Below are 16,342 nucleotides of genomic sequence, written 5' to 3'. Positions count from 1 at the left end.
GGGGGGCTGATGTTCCCGGATCCTGAGAGTTTACATAGCCACACACAAATATTCTTAGCAAGATTCTCTTAAAAATCAGTGTTTGTGGGAGAGGAGGAAATAACGTTAGTGAAAATTGTCAGTATACACCCAGATGCTTCTTGGGGTGGTTTGTTTCTTCTTGTGAAGAAGGCTTGTCGTGAAGGCTCGTGAGTGCAACACCCGCATTTCGCCAGTGCTAGAAAAATGCACTAACTATAGCAGTGATCTCAGATGTGTTGACTATGGGGTGCTGCAGGTGCTGTCGGACAACACCTTGCTTCACCCTGTTAATGAAGGCTGCCGTCCTTCGGGAGGCTGCATTATTAAATGCTGGTGACATTTCATGGGGGCTTGTTCCGAGTAAGGAAGGAGTAAATAGTCACCATTCCAGAGATAACAAAGCTTTGCAATTAATTTTTTCTTTTAGAAGTGGCAGGTTTTAGGGCAGGTAACATACTAAACTGGTCTTTCATCACTGTAGTGCAGCTGTGTCCCGGCCTCGCCCATTTTATTTATTATAGGAAACATAGGCTGATACGTTTTCTGCCTTCAAGCTTAGAGATAAATCCTTCCTGAAACTGTTACATTCTACCGATGGAATACATAGGGGTGGGGTTTTTGGGAAGGCTTAATATTTTGTATTGAGGCTGTTTTATTTAGTCACTAGAGATGAATTTCTTGATTAAAAATACACAAACCCAAAATTACAGGGAAGAGGAGTGCAAACCCCGGAGTATTGTCTGCCTGTCTGTTTTTTTTGGTTTTGTGGTTTTTTTTTTTTTTGACGAAGGATCGGAATAGTGGCAAACCCTGTGTGTGGGAATGAATGTATTTGCATGGCGAACGTTCACCTTTGGGGCTGGGGTGGCTCCCAGAAGATGATGTCACCTTGCCGCTCATTGGCTGCGCGGCGCCGAGTGCGGGGAAGGCAGAGAAAGATGCCGGCACAAATCTCAGTGGTGGATCTAGGGTGTCCGCGAGCAGTTTTTGATAGCATCTTTGATTAGTATTGAGAATTGACCGCGCGTGGCCATGTGAGGTGCTGGGTCGGTCCTAGGGTGAGGGGATTGAAGAGCTATCAGAGGAATGAGGCGGCTGATCTGCAAGAGGATCTGTGATTGTAAGTTGAAAAATCTGGGTGGAAGGGAAGAGACAGGGAGTGCTGGTTAGACACACTGTGGGAGGATGTGTAGCAGAAAATGCATGCCTGAGTAAAAGAAGGAAAGGGAGAAGCATTTGTCTTTGGTAGAATGGAATGATAGAAATTACATTGTTTCCTTTGGAGAAAATATTCAGAAATGAGCAAAAATATTCAATCTCTGCAAAGATATTTTTCCCTTTGTGGGAATGAACGTGTAGGATTAATTTTCATGTTCAATTTTACAGTGGTTAATTATGAAGGCAAAATAATATTTTATGAGAACTTAACATGTAGAAAATGCTGGTTTATTTCTCACTGTCATTTTATTCCCAGGTCAGAGACAGAGGACCAAGTGAGAAATATTTGGGGGTTTTATACGTTTTGTGAATCTCTATGAAATGTGAAGCAGAATGGTTTATTAGGAAATAAATACACATCCATTCTAATACCTGCATTTTTATTTATTGTGTCCTTTTCTAGACAAAAGCTTTGACGATGAAGAGTCAGTGGATGGAAATAGGCCATCATCAGCTGCTTCAGCCTTCAAGGTTCCGGCACCTAAAAAGCCAGGAAATCCTTCAAACAGTGCAAGAAAGCCAGGATCAGCTGGTGGGCCTAAGGTTGGAGGTAATGTAAAGCTATTCAGATTCTAATCGGTGTTCCCAGAAACCTTGCCAGAGCAAGCACAAAACAGAGAACTTTGGAAGGTGATGTTTAATTCATGACTGCAGTATTTTTGCAGAGCTGAAAGCAGTAAGGGACCCTGTTTTACGTAATTATTCATGTGTAAAGGTGTGTGCATGACTGTCTGTTTTTTGTGAATGTATATTTAGCTTATAAAGGCCTCTCATGTTCTAAATAAAAGTAATATTGGGAGATAGTAATTGTGTTGGTAAAATGAATATATGAGTGCCTCTGATAGAATTCCTGTATCACTTACTGTATGTATTAATATACTGTGAAATTCTGTAGTAGGTCTGTGCAGATGAAATTGTTACCGTACGTCTGCAGTGTTTCACATGGCTGGAAAGGATTAGCCATCAACCATATACCTCAACAGAGGTGTCTGTTACACCTGAATGACTTTCATTATTATTTCTTAAACTGTCAGGAGTATTGTGAGATCGGCTGTGAAATATATGAGAAGGCCAAAACCCTTGCCAGGATTTTTTCCATGGTGGTCTTCAAAGCATTATGATGATGATACTTACTAATTATAATCTTAGAACATGGAAATCCGCATTTTTTTAGGGCGGGGGTAATCTAACAAAAGCAACTGTTTACTGCTATAGAAGTGACAGCTTTTTTTGGTGGCTCGTGCATATACAGAAAAATACACGATTAAGTGGAAATATACCATACTTCAGGTATGGCTTTTTTACAAATAATCCCTTCTTTCAGTAAAAGATTTTTGTAAGAGCAAGTAATTATTTTTTCGTGTTCCCATTCATGTAACATTCCCTTACGTGAACTGCAAAGCAAAGATAAAATTGGAAAGATACGTATGCCATACAATCTGCCTTAAGTATTTCCATCTTAATAAGATATAGCTAATGTTTTGACAACTTACTGTTTTTCTAATGCGATCTGCAGAATTTCTAATAAACTGGAAAGATTCCCATAGGGTGGGATCAACTCATAATTGACAGCAGTATGAATTAGAAGGTACCACCAAAAAAACATCCTACAGGATGAAATTCACTCCTGTTATGTATTATTATTATAATACAAATAAGTAATAATACTATCATTCTTTAACCTGAAACGTGGTGGATTTTGCATACAAGACTAACATACATAGTACCAGAACTGAATCCTCTGGATTCCTGTTTCTTTCAGTATGTGCTTCTTTAAATAATATTTTATTAAATGCTTTAGTTTAAAATTTGTTTTGTATGTAGACTTTCACTTACATGCTTTGCAGTACAAGCATGGAGATAGGATAGCAGAGGAGGGGAAATAAGAACAAAGTATCCTCTTGACTGATTTTCTTTTTTCAGTATAGGTAAAAATACAATATATCTAGAAAATAAAGGAGATGGGGGGAAAAAAAAACCCCAAACAAATTACATTGTTTTTCTTGCTTTTCTTATATTGCTACAGTTAAAAAAAAATTAAAATTAATAAAAGTAGAATAAGAACAAAATTGAAGCATGCCAAAACCAGAAAACTTTGGTCATTCCGTGCTTTATACTGTCTCTTTTCATCTCTGAAAAATACCAAGGAGAGTTCACATGTGCATCTGTTTTCCCCTCTTCTTTCGTTCTGTTGGTACATCTATAGTCAGAATTTTGAAGACTTAAGATTAAATGTTTGGCTGACCTTTATAACATTGAACAAATTGTTCTTTAAACACTTCTCTTTGTGTACCTGTGGTGTGGTTGTGCAGACTGTTCAGGTGCTTGACCATGGAGAATTTTTGCCTTAATATTTTGTAGGAAAGGTGTTAGGCCTTGTATTCTTCACCAAACAACTAGAAGGTGGAAATTTGTCTTTCAGTCTTCAGTTGTTCTTGACTACCTCTACTTTTTTCTCTTACTGTCTACCAGGGAGATACTTTCACAGGTCTATTAATCTGCTTGTGCATAGATTTGTTTCATTGCATGTAACCATATGCTGCCTAGTTCAATTCTTTGGTGGTTTTTTTTCGCTTCAAGTTTTCCTTGAGTTGACCCTCAGTATTTTCTTTTTAGCATTTCTCATATGTCACCATTGGTCAGCAAGGCTATATCCCTGTTTTCATTTTAAGCAGCTAGTATTTGTCTTTTACTCCTGCTGCACATTATTTGTATCTTTCAATGTTCTTCTCCATCCCCATACTTTTTTTGAGGTTACCACTGTTTAAACTAGTTCTGTCTAGTAACAAGCTTGCTAGCAGATAGGACAAACATTTAACATGTCTATGTAAGAGAGCCTTACCCTTCTGCATAGTCTTCACACATCCTGCATCTCCTAGCCTAATAAAGAACCTCAGCGTAGATACCAAATGTTATTTCTGAAGTCAATTCCTACTGTCTTCCAGAAGTGATGAATTTCACATAACATTATTCATATGAACAACAATACTAGGTCAGATAAGAGGCCTGTATAGTCCACTGCCCATCTGACAGCAGTCAGAAACTGCTACTAGAGAAATGTACATGAACACAGCAAGTGTCTAGAAGCACACGGTCATTATAGGGCAAAATGCTGGGCTTAGAGAGCTTTATTCCACAGAGAACTACAGTCTTTGAAGTGTCCGGTTAGAGCATCCTTTTCAGCTTATCTCAAGACTTCATGGATCTTTATGGCTACTAACAAACCTTGATGCTCTTTGCAGGTGCCCAGAGGACACCTGAGATTTTTGTCTAGCCTCAAAATCGCCATCTTTATGTAGCAAATCTCTGGTTCTAAAAGTTGTCTGCTCTTGCTGACTTAAGGCTCTGCCATAACCTGCTATCCCAAAGCCTTCTGCTCACCACTGCATTCCGAGCTTCTAATCAGTGGGTATATCGTTTCTCAGTTTTCCTTCATAAGCTTGGGCTGCTGGTATTTCAGGCTGAACTGCCCACCTCACGGTTCTGCCACCTGTGGGTCCCGCTTGCCCAAGTTTTCTCTGACTCTTTCATAGGTACGTGTATGCATGCTAAGAAGTTGCAGTTCAGCCTTGGAGGCAGAAGTAGCAGCAGCTCCATTAACCCGTGTTGCTTTTCTCTTGCCTTTTCACAAAAATCTCCAAAGTCATGTCAGTGACCCGCAGCTGGGGTGGTCCTTCCCTTCAGTTTCTTCTCTTCAGGCTTCTGTGACCAGGCAAAACTACTCGTGCTGGTAGAAATGGTGTTGAATGTAGGCTGAGATTACTGCAAGTCCCGTTCATTCAAACTGCCTTTTACATTCCAGAGATTCTTTTCCTAGGCTATTGCTTTAGAAAGATGGCTTTTTCTATCAGCTGTAGATGACAATAAAGTACAGCTGTGTTTTCCTGGTTCCAAAAGGGAGTGGAAGCTAAGGAAATTAAGCCTCTTAGCCATGCTGCTTGCTTTCGTTCATGCTGATACCTGCTGAGTTATGCCTCAGATGCATGTGCACTTGGCCTTTCATGGTACACTCCATGGAGATGTTTCATGTTGAAGAAGGGGACAGTTCCAGCTCTGACCAGATACTCTGTTCAAGTGAAAGGTCCCATCCGATATGCAAAAAGAGATTATTTTTTGTAACTGTGTTGAGCACTTTCCATTTCCCATAGGACATGCACTTTGGTGGCACAGGAAATGCAAAAACATTGCCTAGGATGACAGGTGAAGCAGCTATATACATTAGCAATAGCAGTGTCCTACTCGGGCTGGAATTCTGTCTTGTACTAGAATGACTGTGCAGGATCTTTTCCTATCGGCTGTAGGAATGGGAGAGCTTGTGGAACTTGTGTATATGCTGACAGGTGTGATTAAGCCTGTAGAAGGCAACTTCCCAGAAAAGTATGGGAGCAGGCAGTCTGAGCGGTGTACTGTCCTGTGAGTAAGGAATCCAGCAGTCTGTTTCTCATCCGACCACTGCTGGGAGGTGTTAGACGCTGACCTTCTTGCCTGTGATGAATGAGAAGTGATGGGTCTTCAACTGAACGGGGCAGTACTTTGTTAGGCTTACTGCTTATTTCTTATTGTGCGGTCAATGCACTTTCCCATGTTAGTCCTTGGCCAGGAAATGCACAGCTGATCTGCCTGCTTCTGACACACTTACTTTCAGCTGTTCATTCAGGTGGCAGAGCCTCTGGAAATACCCCTTGGCTCTAGGGCCTTCTTGCTGAGAACGAGCACAGTGTGCGTTCTGCCCTTCCAGAAACGGATGTCTGTGAGCTCTTTCTTGGCTGTACGGTAAGCAGCTTTTCAAAGGTAAGGGACGGCATAATTTACAGTAGGAAAAGACTTGGCCAAATGGGCTGTATTCTTGTCCCTGCTGCTGTTCAAGATCTTTTATAGGGTGTTGGCAGTTTGGCTTGCAAATGTGAGCTCCCTGTTCCAAGTCTTCTAGGGAATTGTTCTCTTGTATGCCATTCAGAAGCTTTATGTAGTCTGGATGTTAGTAGGAAACCTCGGTCTGTACCGCAATGAGAAGACTGGCCTCCTTGCTTTTCCCAAAATGTCAGTTTAAGTCAGTAGTCTTTAAAATGGATTAGATGTAGAAATAGTGGTGCTTGAAGAGAGCCATGTGGTATTTGGAAGAAAAGCTTGCTGGTGAAACGCAGTCGTGACAGAAGTCGGTATTAACTTTCTGCTGGAAGTTCAGTGAGAAGCTCTGGAGTCCTTAATGCTGTGGTTTGAAACAAGATGGGCTTTCTACTTGCAGTCGTCTTCAGAGGGAAGATACGGGATCATGTGTTTTTATCTATGGTTCATTGGCTTTTTTAATCTGTAGTGTGTTGGCCTGATAGCGTTATTACCCATTGCTTACTGTTTTATAAGGATGTCACGCTTTTTGACAACCTGTGTTGCTTTAGGATGAATCACCCAGTGACAAAACAGCAAAAGGGTTGTTCTTAATTTGAATATCAGGATTATTGTAACGGCTGTATAGGAAGATGAGAATGTGGTTGATGCTGAGTGAAGAATGTGAAGTGAAACTTCTAGGACATAGTATTTGCTTCTGTTAAAAAAATTGTGTGCATGCAAAGAGCATTTTTTCCAACATAAAAATTGTGCTGTTGCCTTCTTTTCTTAAACTATTCAAAGGGTCTGGTCTTCAGTGAAGGCTGCAGCTGTGCCAGTTTGATGTTTGATGCTGGCATAATATGAAATAACCCTCAGTTTTAGCCTTCCAGTATCTGAAAAGGCCTACAAGGAAGCTGGGAGGGGACTTTTTACAAGGGCCTGTAGTGACAGGACAAGGGGTAACGGGTTTAAATTGAAAGCAGGGAGGTTTAGTGGTGGGGCACTGGCACAGGTTGCCCAGAGAAGCTGTGGATGCCCCATCCCTGGATGTCTTCAAGGCCAGGCTGGATGAGGCTTGGAGCAACCTGGTCTAGTGGAAGGTGTCCCTGCCCATGGCAGGGGGGTTGGTACTGGATGGTCTTTCAGGTCACTTCCAACCCAAATTATTCTATGATTCCATGGTCTTAATTCTTAAAGTGAACAAAAGGCCTCCTAAAATTTAATGATTGCTCAAAAAAACCACTAAAAATATCTCCTTTTTAGGTAGAAATCAAGTAACTGGAAAACTTGGGTGAACCAGGTGAACAGTTTGTCAGAAGAAGGCGGTGAGAACTATAATGACACTGTACATGTTTCTCTTAACTACAGGAGCACATTGTTGACTGTAGGAAGCTATTCCCAACTTCAGGAGATATTTTAGATTGTGCATCTGTTTACAGTGTGTTTTGTCAGCATCGTAATGCTTTTTTCCCTTCTTGATAATAGCAATACAGCTCTTTGCTGGAAAGTATTTAAATGGTACTGATTTGCTTCTTTTGACTATTTTGTAGCAGAAGACATTTTGAAGTGTTTAGAGGCTTTAGTAGGAAACAGTTTAAATAGAAAGGCTCTGCGTAAGACAAATGTGGTACTGAAAAATGGATACTTGCCTTTTGAAATCTTAGCCAGGTGAAGTTAACCTCATTAAAACTGCATACTGCAGTTAAGAAACGTTTTCGTGTAAAAGCGCTTCAGTAGTTGTAGAACTGTAAATAAAAATTGGTTGTGAATGGGCTTGAAATAGGATAAGCTTGTGCTTGCTCTATCGATTCTCTTCAGACTCTTGAAGACAGTTCTGTTTACTACTTTTACTTGCACAGAAAAGGTTCATAGTAATCAGTGCACAAGTTTGGGGTTTTTTTGTTTGTGGGTTTTTGTTTGGGTTTTGGTGGTGGTGGTTTTTTGTAGGGCTTTGCTTTTGGGTTTTTTACCTAAACTACTGGGTTTTGCAGAAGATTTCAGGAGTGTTTCCTCTGTTAACTGTTTAGACCTCACTAAGTGATTTTCCAAAATGCTGTATTTGTCATGTGAAATAAGTTAGGATTATTTTTTTTCCATTATTCTATATTGACACTTTGTATGACATAAAGTTGCCCAGAAAGAATCTTCATCAGCAAAGCATCCCTTAGATTCTGTGGCACTTGTTTTCCTTTTTGGTTTGCAAACTGTTGTAAAACTCAAGGATTTTTCTGCAGGTTCCCAGCTGAAATCAGCTGTTTTGTCTTTCTGAGATGCTTTTGAGATCAGCCTTGGGTATCAGAGCCTGCATCAGAGGATTTGTTACAGAATACCTGTTGGCTTGCTTGTTCCCACAGTGAATGTCTATTAACTTCTTTCCTTGAGGGTTCCTTGCCCATGCAGTTGGTGGGTTGCAATCCTGCAGTCATGAACTGCTCCTATTTTAACCTAACCCAGAACTCAGGGAAGTAGGAGGACTTCCAGCTTTCCAGTTGCTCTGCCGGTTTTTGGATTTTGTTGTTGTTTACTCCCCTGAAGGGAAGGGCACGCCACGCGAGGGTTTCTTGCACATGATCAGTTCTCCTTGACCATTATAAATGCTTGTCCGATCACTGGGGTTTCCATTCCTCTAACAGATAACTTCACTTAGCAGCTAGTCTCAGCAGGTGGGTTGCAAAGTCAGTCTTAATGAGGAATCTGCATGAAAATTAATAAACATGATAAATTATGAGTTTATCTATGTACACACACCTAGACGTATACCTTCAGAGAATGTATGTATGTATTTATAGTTACTGTTCATTTGCTTTCTATGCATCGCAGAAGGGCAGGTGAGAGAGAGTTCGTACTCCTTCAGTTTACTTTGTATTGATTTCTAGAAACTTCAGTTAGACTGTAGGATTTGTTGTGTTACATAAGCAGGATGCTGAACCCGATAGTCTTCTCTCAAAAGGCTCGTAGCCTAGAAGTCAGCTTACAAATGGATAAAATAGGAAGAGAGTAGCAGTGGAGCAGAAATTAAGGGGTCTGAAGGTACAGAGCTCACTCTACTGTGTAACCTCTTTTTGACTTCTCTACCCTGTGTTCTAGTCCCAAACGTCTTGCTAACAGTCATGGCGGTGCCAGGCAGTGATGAGAATATGGAAAACCACACCCCCCTTGTTTAGTTTGCTAGCACCCAGTACTGGCTTTTTCAAGCGCTAAGAAGAGGAAGCGATTTTCATTGACCCGTTTTCATATGGGTCAGTCCAGAAGGAAAAAGAGGAAGGACAGAGGTGGAAGCTGGACTGAAATCAGCTGACTCTGCCACTTTGAGTCCTTATGGACTGTGGCTGTGTTAGAGGAAGCAAAGACAACTATTCCGAAACACTCCTGCCTTGCTGCTTGGCAGAGCAGCAGGTGATTCCCCTTTGTAGGGCTGGGGCAGGGGGAGCATCATTAAAAAACCTGTTTCATTTCTTCAGAGGGTTGTATATGCTCTCAGACAGGGAAGCAGGGAATGTAGAACATAAAGGTGCAGATTATTTTTACAATTTGGGCAGAGCATTTTCACCACAGGTGCAGGTATTACTTGCAACAAATAAATGAAGTGTTCTTAAAAATAAAAGAGAAAAAGCATCAAAAACATTAAAATAATACCACTTTGACCTTCTGTCTTGCTCTAGAGAACTTTTAGAAGTAAAAGATAAATGCGTGTTGTCTAAAACATGTAAAAACTGTAATGGTGTAATCTGCGATGGCAGTCGATGTTAGTTCTAATTGTTCTTAATACAGGATCGGTTTGAATACCTTCAGAAAAGAAGGCACAGTTGAAGAGAAGTGACCACAGTATTGAAAATACTGTTTTGCTGAAACTGTTACACCACAACTCCTCCCCCCAAAAATCACAATATCTCAAACCGGTCCATTTTGCAACACGAATTGTAGATGATACAAATGAGCTGCTTCTGTTCCTGGTTGTTCTCGGTAACGTCTGTAAACCAAAATAATTAGTAACGCTAGGAACAAATGAAAGTAAAATGTAAATATCAGGTTATTAGAAAGCTGTATTAAAAACTGAAAGTAAGACTAATGTTGTCATGCTCATAGAATTAACATAACGTTAAAACTCACCTGTTGAAACCGGAAGAATGAGCCAGGGTTTCAAATGCATGTTAAGTATTTGTGAAAAATGAGTGCTGATAGAGAAAAGAAATGCATGAGTGCTGTGAAAGATGACTGTGTGAGCGTGAACACCCTGCATGAGTAGGAAGATCGTTGAGCTTCCATCGAGCATGAACAGATATTAATCGATGGTGAGATAAGCCTAAAGGAAATGGGGTATCTGTATTCTAACTGTTCATGGACCTGCTTGATTTTCCCCACAAACAGGGTTTGGTCTTACCTAACGTACAACACTATTAATTTCTTTACTCTGTAGTTGTCATATTTTCTGTGTGCTTCACAAATGCTTGGGAATGGAATTGATCTCCATAGCATGCCTCTGAAAATACGAGGTAGTATTCTTAATCTGTGCTACACAGGAACTGTGGCTAAAGTTGTGCATTCTGTATTACGGATTAGCTTCAAATGCTGCTGACTAAACTTCCCAGAGAATATCACGTTCAGGACACAGTTCCACAGGAATTTTCATGCTCAAGAGCAGCTCCAGATTTTAAGGCGTACATACTGGTGCAGTCATCTTCAGTCCACATAAGAGTTTTGTGCTTTCTCTTAGTAGACTAGTCCTGCCTTTGCTCCTGACTCATGTGGCACACCTCAAGGATTAAGATGTGCTATCCTTAATAGTAAAACCCCTCGCACCACCTTCTTCCTTTTAAGTGTAGCTCACTCCTAATTTCTTCCCGCTCCTTCTGCTCTTTCCTGGGCTGACTAATTGTATGGAGAGTTCTGCTTCGCATCTCATTCCTCAGCAGCAGCACCCTCAGTTGCTGGGTGGAAACTTCTGTTCATGTGCAATGTCTCTGGCATGTAGGGGGAATGTCTTAATTAACCAGGTGTGATCCAGGTGGGATCTCCAGGGAAGTTCTCTAACCACGTCTGCCAGATCTCTAATGCAGACAGATAAGGAATGGAAGGTATTATGAAGGTATTTCAAGGTGTTTGTTTGTTTTGTTAAGTTTGTGCAGCTGTTCCAGCTTGAATTACTTTCATTGTCCCTGAGGCACCCTGACTTTTGACCTTGGAGGAGCTGAGATGGACAAGTCAGTTTGGAACGAATGTTAGTCAGCAGGGCTGAACATGACAGAATTCATCTGTCAATTCCTTTGCTTTCTAGCAAAGGCTTTTCTACTCTGCTAAGTCACTTGGTTATAATTTGAATTGTCTTCTAAGCTGCTTTAAAACAATGTGAAGGCTTTGTCGGTTAAGGGTCTTCCAAAACAAGGCAGCTTATTTGGGTTGAGTGTTGTATCCAGTGATTTAAAAATATATTTTGTTTCTGAAGCTGATTTCAAAACCAGTCTGGTGACTTGTGTTGGAACCACTGAATAGGTTTTCTGATCCTGATTGTCTGCCCAGGGTCTTTGTCAAAGGCCGTTCAGCTTAAGTCAAAGGCATTTTAGCTTAAGTTAATAAATCATGAACTGCAATGGCTTAAGACTGGTAGACATTCTTTCTGCTCTTCCTCTCCTTCCTCTTCTCTCCCCTCTGTGCAGGTAATAACTACCATTGGGCAGATGTTTTGAGCAACCTGCTAAGGTAACCTCCCAGTGCTTCCCTGAGTTTTATTTGTGAGGTTTCTCTGGTAGGCAAGGTATCAAGGCATGTGCTTGCAAAAGCACTAGGAACATATACAAGTTTATAATAACAGAGAGGTTTTTGAGGGTAGGGACTTACTTGTTTCCAGATGCAATTGTTGCTTTTTTCCTCAGAAAACAGACACAAGGCAGCTAATTAAAACTTGGCTCTGAACAAAACTTCTCATGGTTTGGTTCTCCCCTAAGTTTGATTGGCAGAGCTGTGGCCATTAGCAGTGTGATCTGTTTCTTAACTTGTGTAGCAGAGCCAGGAAGTGACGCCAACAGTTACACCAGAACGATTATGTGTTGTCCAGTACAGTTTATGCTGTGAGTAGAACTTGGTACAAGTAATTACAATAACATCATTTTATTTAAATTAGTCTTAATTATATCCATCCTGGAGGATTTACCAGTGTAACTATCCAAATCTGCCTTGTTTACAGTAAACCACCATTTCTAACATTGATCAAAGTGGTTTTTACTGGAGCAAGTGCTGCTATTTCGTTGCTCTTAAATGTTTTCTGAAATTAAGCAGGCAACCTAAAGGCACCTGTATTAAGTGACTCTTAGTCACCTGATGAAAGAACACCTTTTGTGCTTTATCCAGGTATTTGAGACTGAAGAGTCTTTGCTTTTCTGATGGTAGGTTTTTGTTCAAGTGTTTTGATGAAAAGCCGAAGGTCAGTCTTTAAAACGTGGAAATAAGAACATAGAGAAAGTCGGTGGTCTTACCTTAATTCTATCTGTTTCCTGTATGCTGTTAACATGTCAAGGTGTGTGCATACAGTATATCAAATTGCTTTAGATGACCCAATAATTTAAAAACATGAAGGGAATTTTCAGGGTTTCTCAATCTTCAGCTACTTTTCCAAACATTTGGTTCGTGTTTTCCAGAAGCTCAAGTGGAAAACACACAAGAAAATATGTTGCTCTGGACTGCTATATGAACTGTAACAGTTATTATACCTGGAAAGATAAAGAGGTTCCTTTTAGAGCCATGGAAATTCAGTTTATACACTAGGCTGTGTCAGAATCAATGTCTTAAAATTCACCTTTGCCATATCAGAGGTGGTCATGACACACTTCCATCCCCAAGTCAGCTCTCAGTTTACTCAAAAAGTATCAATAGGCTGACCCAAGGATAAATAAATAGATTTCAGAAAGTCTGTCTGACAGCTACAGAAGATTCAGGAAAAATCCCAGCTTCAGAGACTAACGAAGAGCAGAATTTGTATGCAAAGAGAGAGTTAAACCGGACCTTGGCAGCATCCATCCCCTCAGACTGGGAATGCGAGGTGGTTGTTGAGCACTGTCTGTCCATTGCACGTACCATGCTGAGAAACTGTTCACAAACAGGTTTTGTGCCACTGTGTTGGAAAGGAATTCCAGAAATTTTTTGCTGAAATCTATAAGAAGCATGATCTGATTTCTGTAAGTTAATTATTTATAGCTCATGTGGGTGCATTTCCTTTTGTTTTGTATCAACACTTTAGCGTTTTTTTTCTCCCCTCTTGTGCTTAGTGAGCTAGTCTGTCCTTTCTACTAGGTCACTTCTTGTCCTTGCCTGAGTTCGTTTTGCCCAGTATTGCTCCCTTCAGCCTATACTTAGGCTTTCAGCAGCTGTACTGTTTAAGCTGCCTGGAGTAATTTCCTTTCCTGTCTCTGCTAACTCGTTTGTGTCCCAAGTCATCCACTGGATTGTGCTGGCTATACTGGCCCTGCAGTGAAGCAGGCCAGGGAACTTGCCTCTTTGAAACCATTCTTCTTGGCCAGTTTATTTTATTCTCAGTTTAGGCACTCCCTGTTGTGATTTAGTATTCAGCTGTACTAGTGCTGGAATGTGGGAGGTCAGTAGGAGTGAGTGGGAGTTGCCAGTCAACCCATTATACAGAAAGCTGAGTAAGTACTTGCGCTTATCCTGACCACTTATCCTATGCTGAGCTGAAGCTGCTGTCCGTTCCTAATTTGCAGCCGATTGCTTATTATCCTACAAAACCAGAAAAGTAACAGTACGGTTACAGAAAAGTTTGGGTTTTTTGTGGGTATTTTTGTTGTTGTTTTTGTGTGGCTGGTTGTTCTTGTTTTTTCTTCCCCTAAATCTAGAATGATCTGCATCTTTTACTTCTGCTTAAGTATCTGGTATGTAAGAAGTGAAGCTTTTGAATTAGTTGAGGTGTGGGTATAGCTTTAGGGTTTGGGTTTCTTTTCCTTTATTTTAGCAAAAAATTGTAATCCACACTATCTCAACTCCGTATGTGTTGCTCAGTTGTTGCATGCAATTAGAGAATTCTGACTGGGGGGATAAGACATTTGTATAGCAGTGTGCTTTTTCAAAGTTTACTAACAGTTTGTGAGGCGCGTTCTATCAGAAAATCGTAATGATACTTTTATAAGGAAGCGTGTTGATAAAATCTTTTAAGAACAAAAACTGAAACAGTTTTGGAGCTTTTGTTACTTCCAGGTTTCTGTAACAGATTTGAAATTCCTCTTTTTTACAGGGAAATTTTTGTTCTGAAATGTTAGTCACAGAAGCAAAAAAAAAAAAACATTTGACTAGTAAAGGGTTGCTATCGAGTAAAAATTGAGCAGGTTTTTTTAGTTTTAGACCAGTGCTTGTATGCTTTATTGAACAGTTAAGTGTGCTTTGATTAAACAGTTCTTTGTTTCAGATCAAAAATACCAGTCCAGTACCGACACGACGTTTTTCTTCTCCCATGTCGCGTTGTTCCTTTTTGTCATTCCATCATGCACAGCTTTGTAGATCCTAGTGCGGAGACCATCGAGGTGGTAGAGAAAGTGAGCAGTCCAAAGTTGTAATATGATGGAAAGATGTCAAATGTTTTAGTTGAAAGAGGGGAAAAACTCACCTGCAAGAATTTTTTTTTGGGTGAGAAAACTGATTCTGCAAAAGACTGCATACAGTACCCCTTCTGGTGTTGAGCTATTCACAGTGCTGAACTCAGCTTTGTGACTGGGAAAAGCTTTCTTCAGAAAAAGACTCCTGGGGCCTCACTATGTGTTAGAAATCCTTAAATCTAACTTAGGAAGATGTCATCTCTCCTTGCAGTCTGCGGGACGTGAGGGGTTTGTTTCCTTTGCCTCCATCCTCAGAGTCATTGAACTTAAGTTTAAAAAAACAACAAAAAACACCCCAAACAAACAAAAACCAACTAAAAACCCCAACAAACCACAAATACATCATAAAACTCAGGTGCTTCAGCTGCAATGATTTTGCACCTTCCAGTACCTGAAGGGGCTACAAGGAAGCTGGGAGGAACTTCTTACAAGGGCCTGTAGTGACAGGACAAGGGGTAACGGGTTTAAATTGAAAGTGGGGAGGTTTAGATTGGATATCAGGAAGAAGTTCTTCCCGGAGAGGGGGGTTGAGGCACTGGAACAGGTTGCCCAGAGAAGCTGTGGATGCCCCATCCCTGGAAGTGTTCAAGGCCAGGCTGGATGAGGCTTTGAGCAACCTGGTCTAGGGGAAGGTGTCCCTGCCCATGGCAGGGGGATTGGAATTAGATGACGTTTCAGGTTGCTTCCAACCCAAATTATTCTATGATTCATTTTATGATTTACTTCCATAAATCATAGAATGATTTGCTTAGTCTGCTTGTTATGTTTGGTAGATTCTTGCCAGCTTCCTGAGGTGGATCTTAGGCTTGCAGGTCTCTCTGTGAGTCTGTCTAACCAGTGTGCTTGAAGGCTAAGTCTAAGTAAAGGTTACGGATGAACACTAAAAATTAAATATAAGTAAAAGTCTTGTGTAGATTGTTCTTCCTTTCCTTCAGATGCTTTTCTGGGTCTGTTTTTCCAGTTGGCAGGGTCAACAGAAAGGACAGAGACAGCAAGTTAAAAAGAAATAAACTTATTTTACTGTAGTTTAAAGCAGCAGTCAGAATAACCAAGGTAATACACCTAATCATTACTACGTAAAGTTAGCTGTAGTGATTGACAAAGATACATCAGCAATTGCCCCAATACTTTACCATCATCTGGATCTGTGCCTCAGCTGGGGAGCCTCATCACAGTGAGGGATCAGAGAACTGTCCTGGCAATTGCCCATGAGGCTCCATCTTCGCACTGGGAGGGTCCTACTTTTGTACAGTTTAACGAACAATCTACGTGACTACGAGCACAGAAATATCTGGTTCATTGATGGTTTGTGTATCTATTTCTATCGGATGTGCCCGGCCCTGGCCAGGGTCCAGGGCGTAGTGGATAGGAGGAATGCTAGCTACGACAGTTCTTCAGTGCTTTATGTATCCATTCTTGTGAGAAAGAATGCTAACTGCTATAATCCTCAGCTTTCCCATGAGACTCCATGTAACATGGATCGGGTGAATTCATTCAGAAGTCAACTTTGGCTTCAGGCCTATGATTCAGGCCTCTCAGCTCAGGGTCTCAGCTGTGAGGGAGGCCCAGTTGAATTCAGTGTGCTGAGTCCAAAGGCAGGGTAAGGTAAATTGCTCTCATTTAGGAAAGAACAGTTGATGAGGCTCTGGATTTTAGTTACCTGTTGAGCACTGAAGGGTGTT

At 40.8% G+C, this 16,342-nt stretch overlaps 1 protein-coding gene across 1 annotated transcript in view; it reads left to right on the top strand.

The window, feature by feature from the left end:
* The first annotated feature begins 1,107 nt into the window (after nucleotides 1-1,107).
* The window catches only part of CLASP2 (cytoplasmic linker associated protein 2), an 89,933-nt gene continuing 74,698 nt past the window's right edge, over nucleotides 1,108-16,342 (top strand). Inside the window, exons 1-2 of the mRNA XM_010156614.1 lie at nucleotides 1,108-1,141; nucleotides 1,643-1,789. Of these exons, the coding sequence (XP_010154916.1) occupies nucleotides 1,108-1,141; nucleotides 1,643-1,789 (181 nt within the window). The remainder of the gene's footprint in view (nucleotides 1,142-1,642; nucleotides 1,790-16,342) is intronic.

This window comes from Eurypyga helias, unplaced genomic scaffold, assembly GCF_000690775.1.
Source record: "Eurypyga helias isolate BGI_N326 unplaced genomic scaffold, ASM69077v1 scaffold7488, whole genome shotgun sequence".
Lineage (NCBI taxonomy): Eukaryota > Metazoa > Chordata > Aves > Eurypygiformes > Eurypygidae > Eurypyga > Eurypyga helias.
The sequence above is the reverse complement of the archived record's forward strand: the minus strand, read 5'-3'. Positions and strand labels throughout refer to the sequence as shown.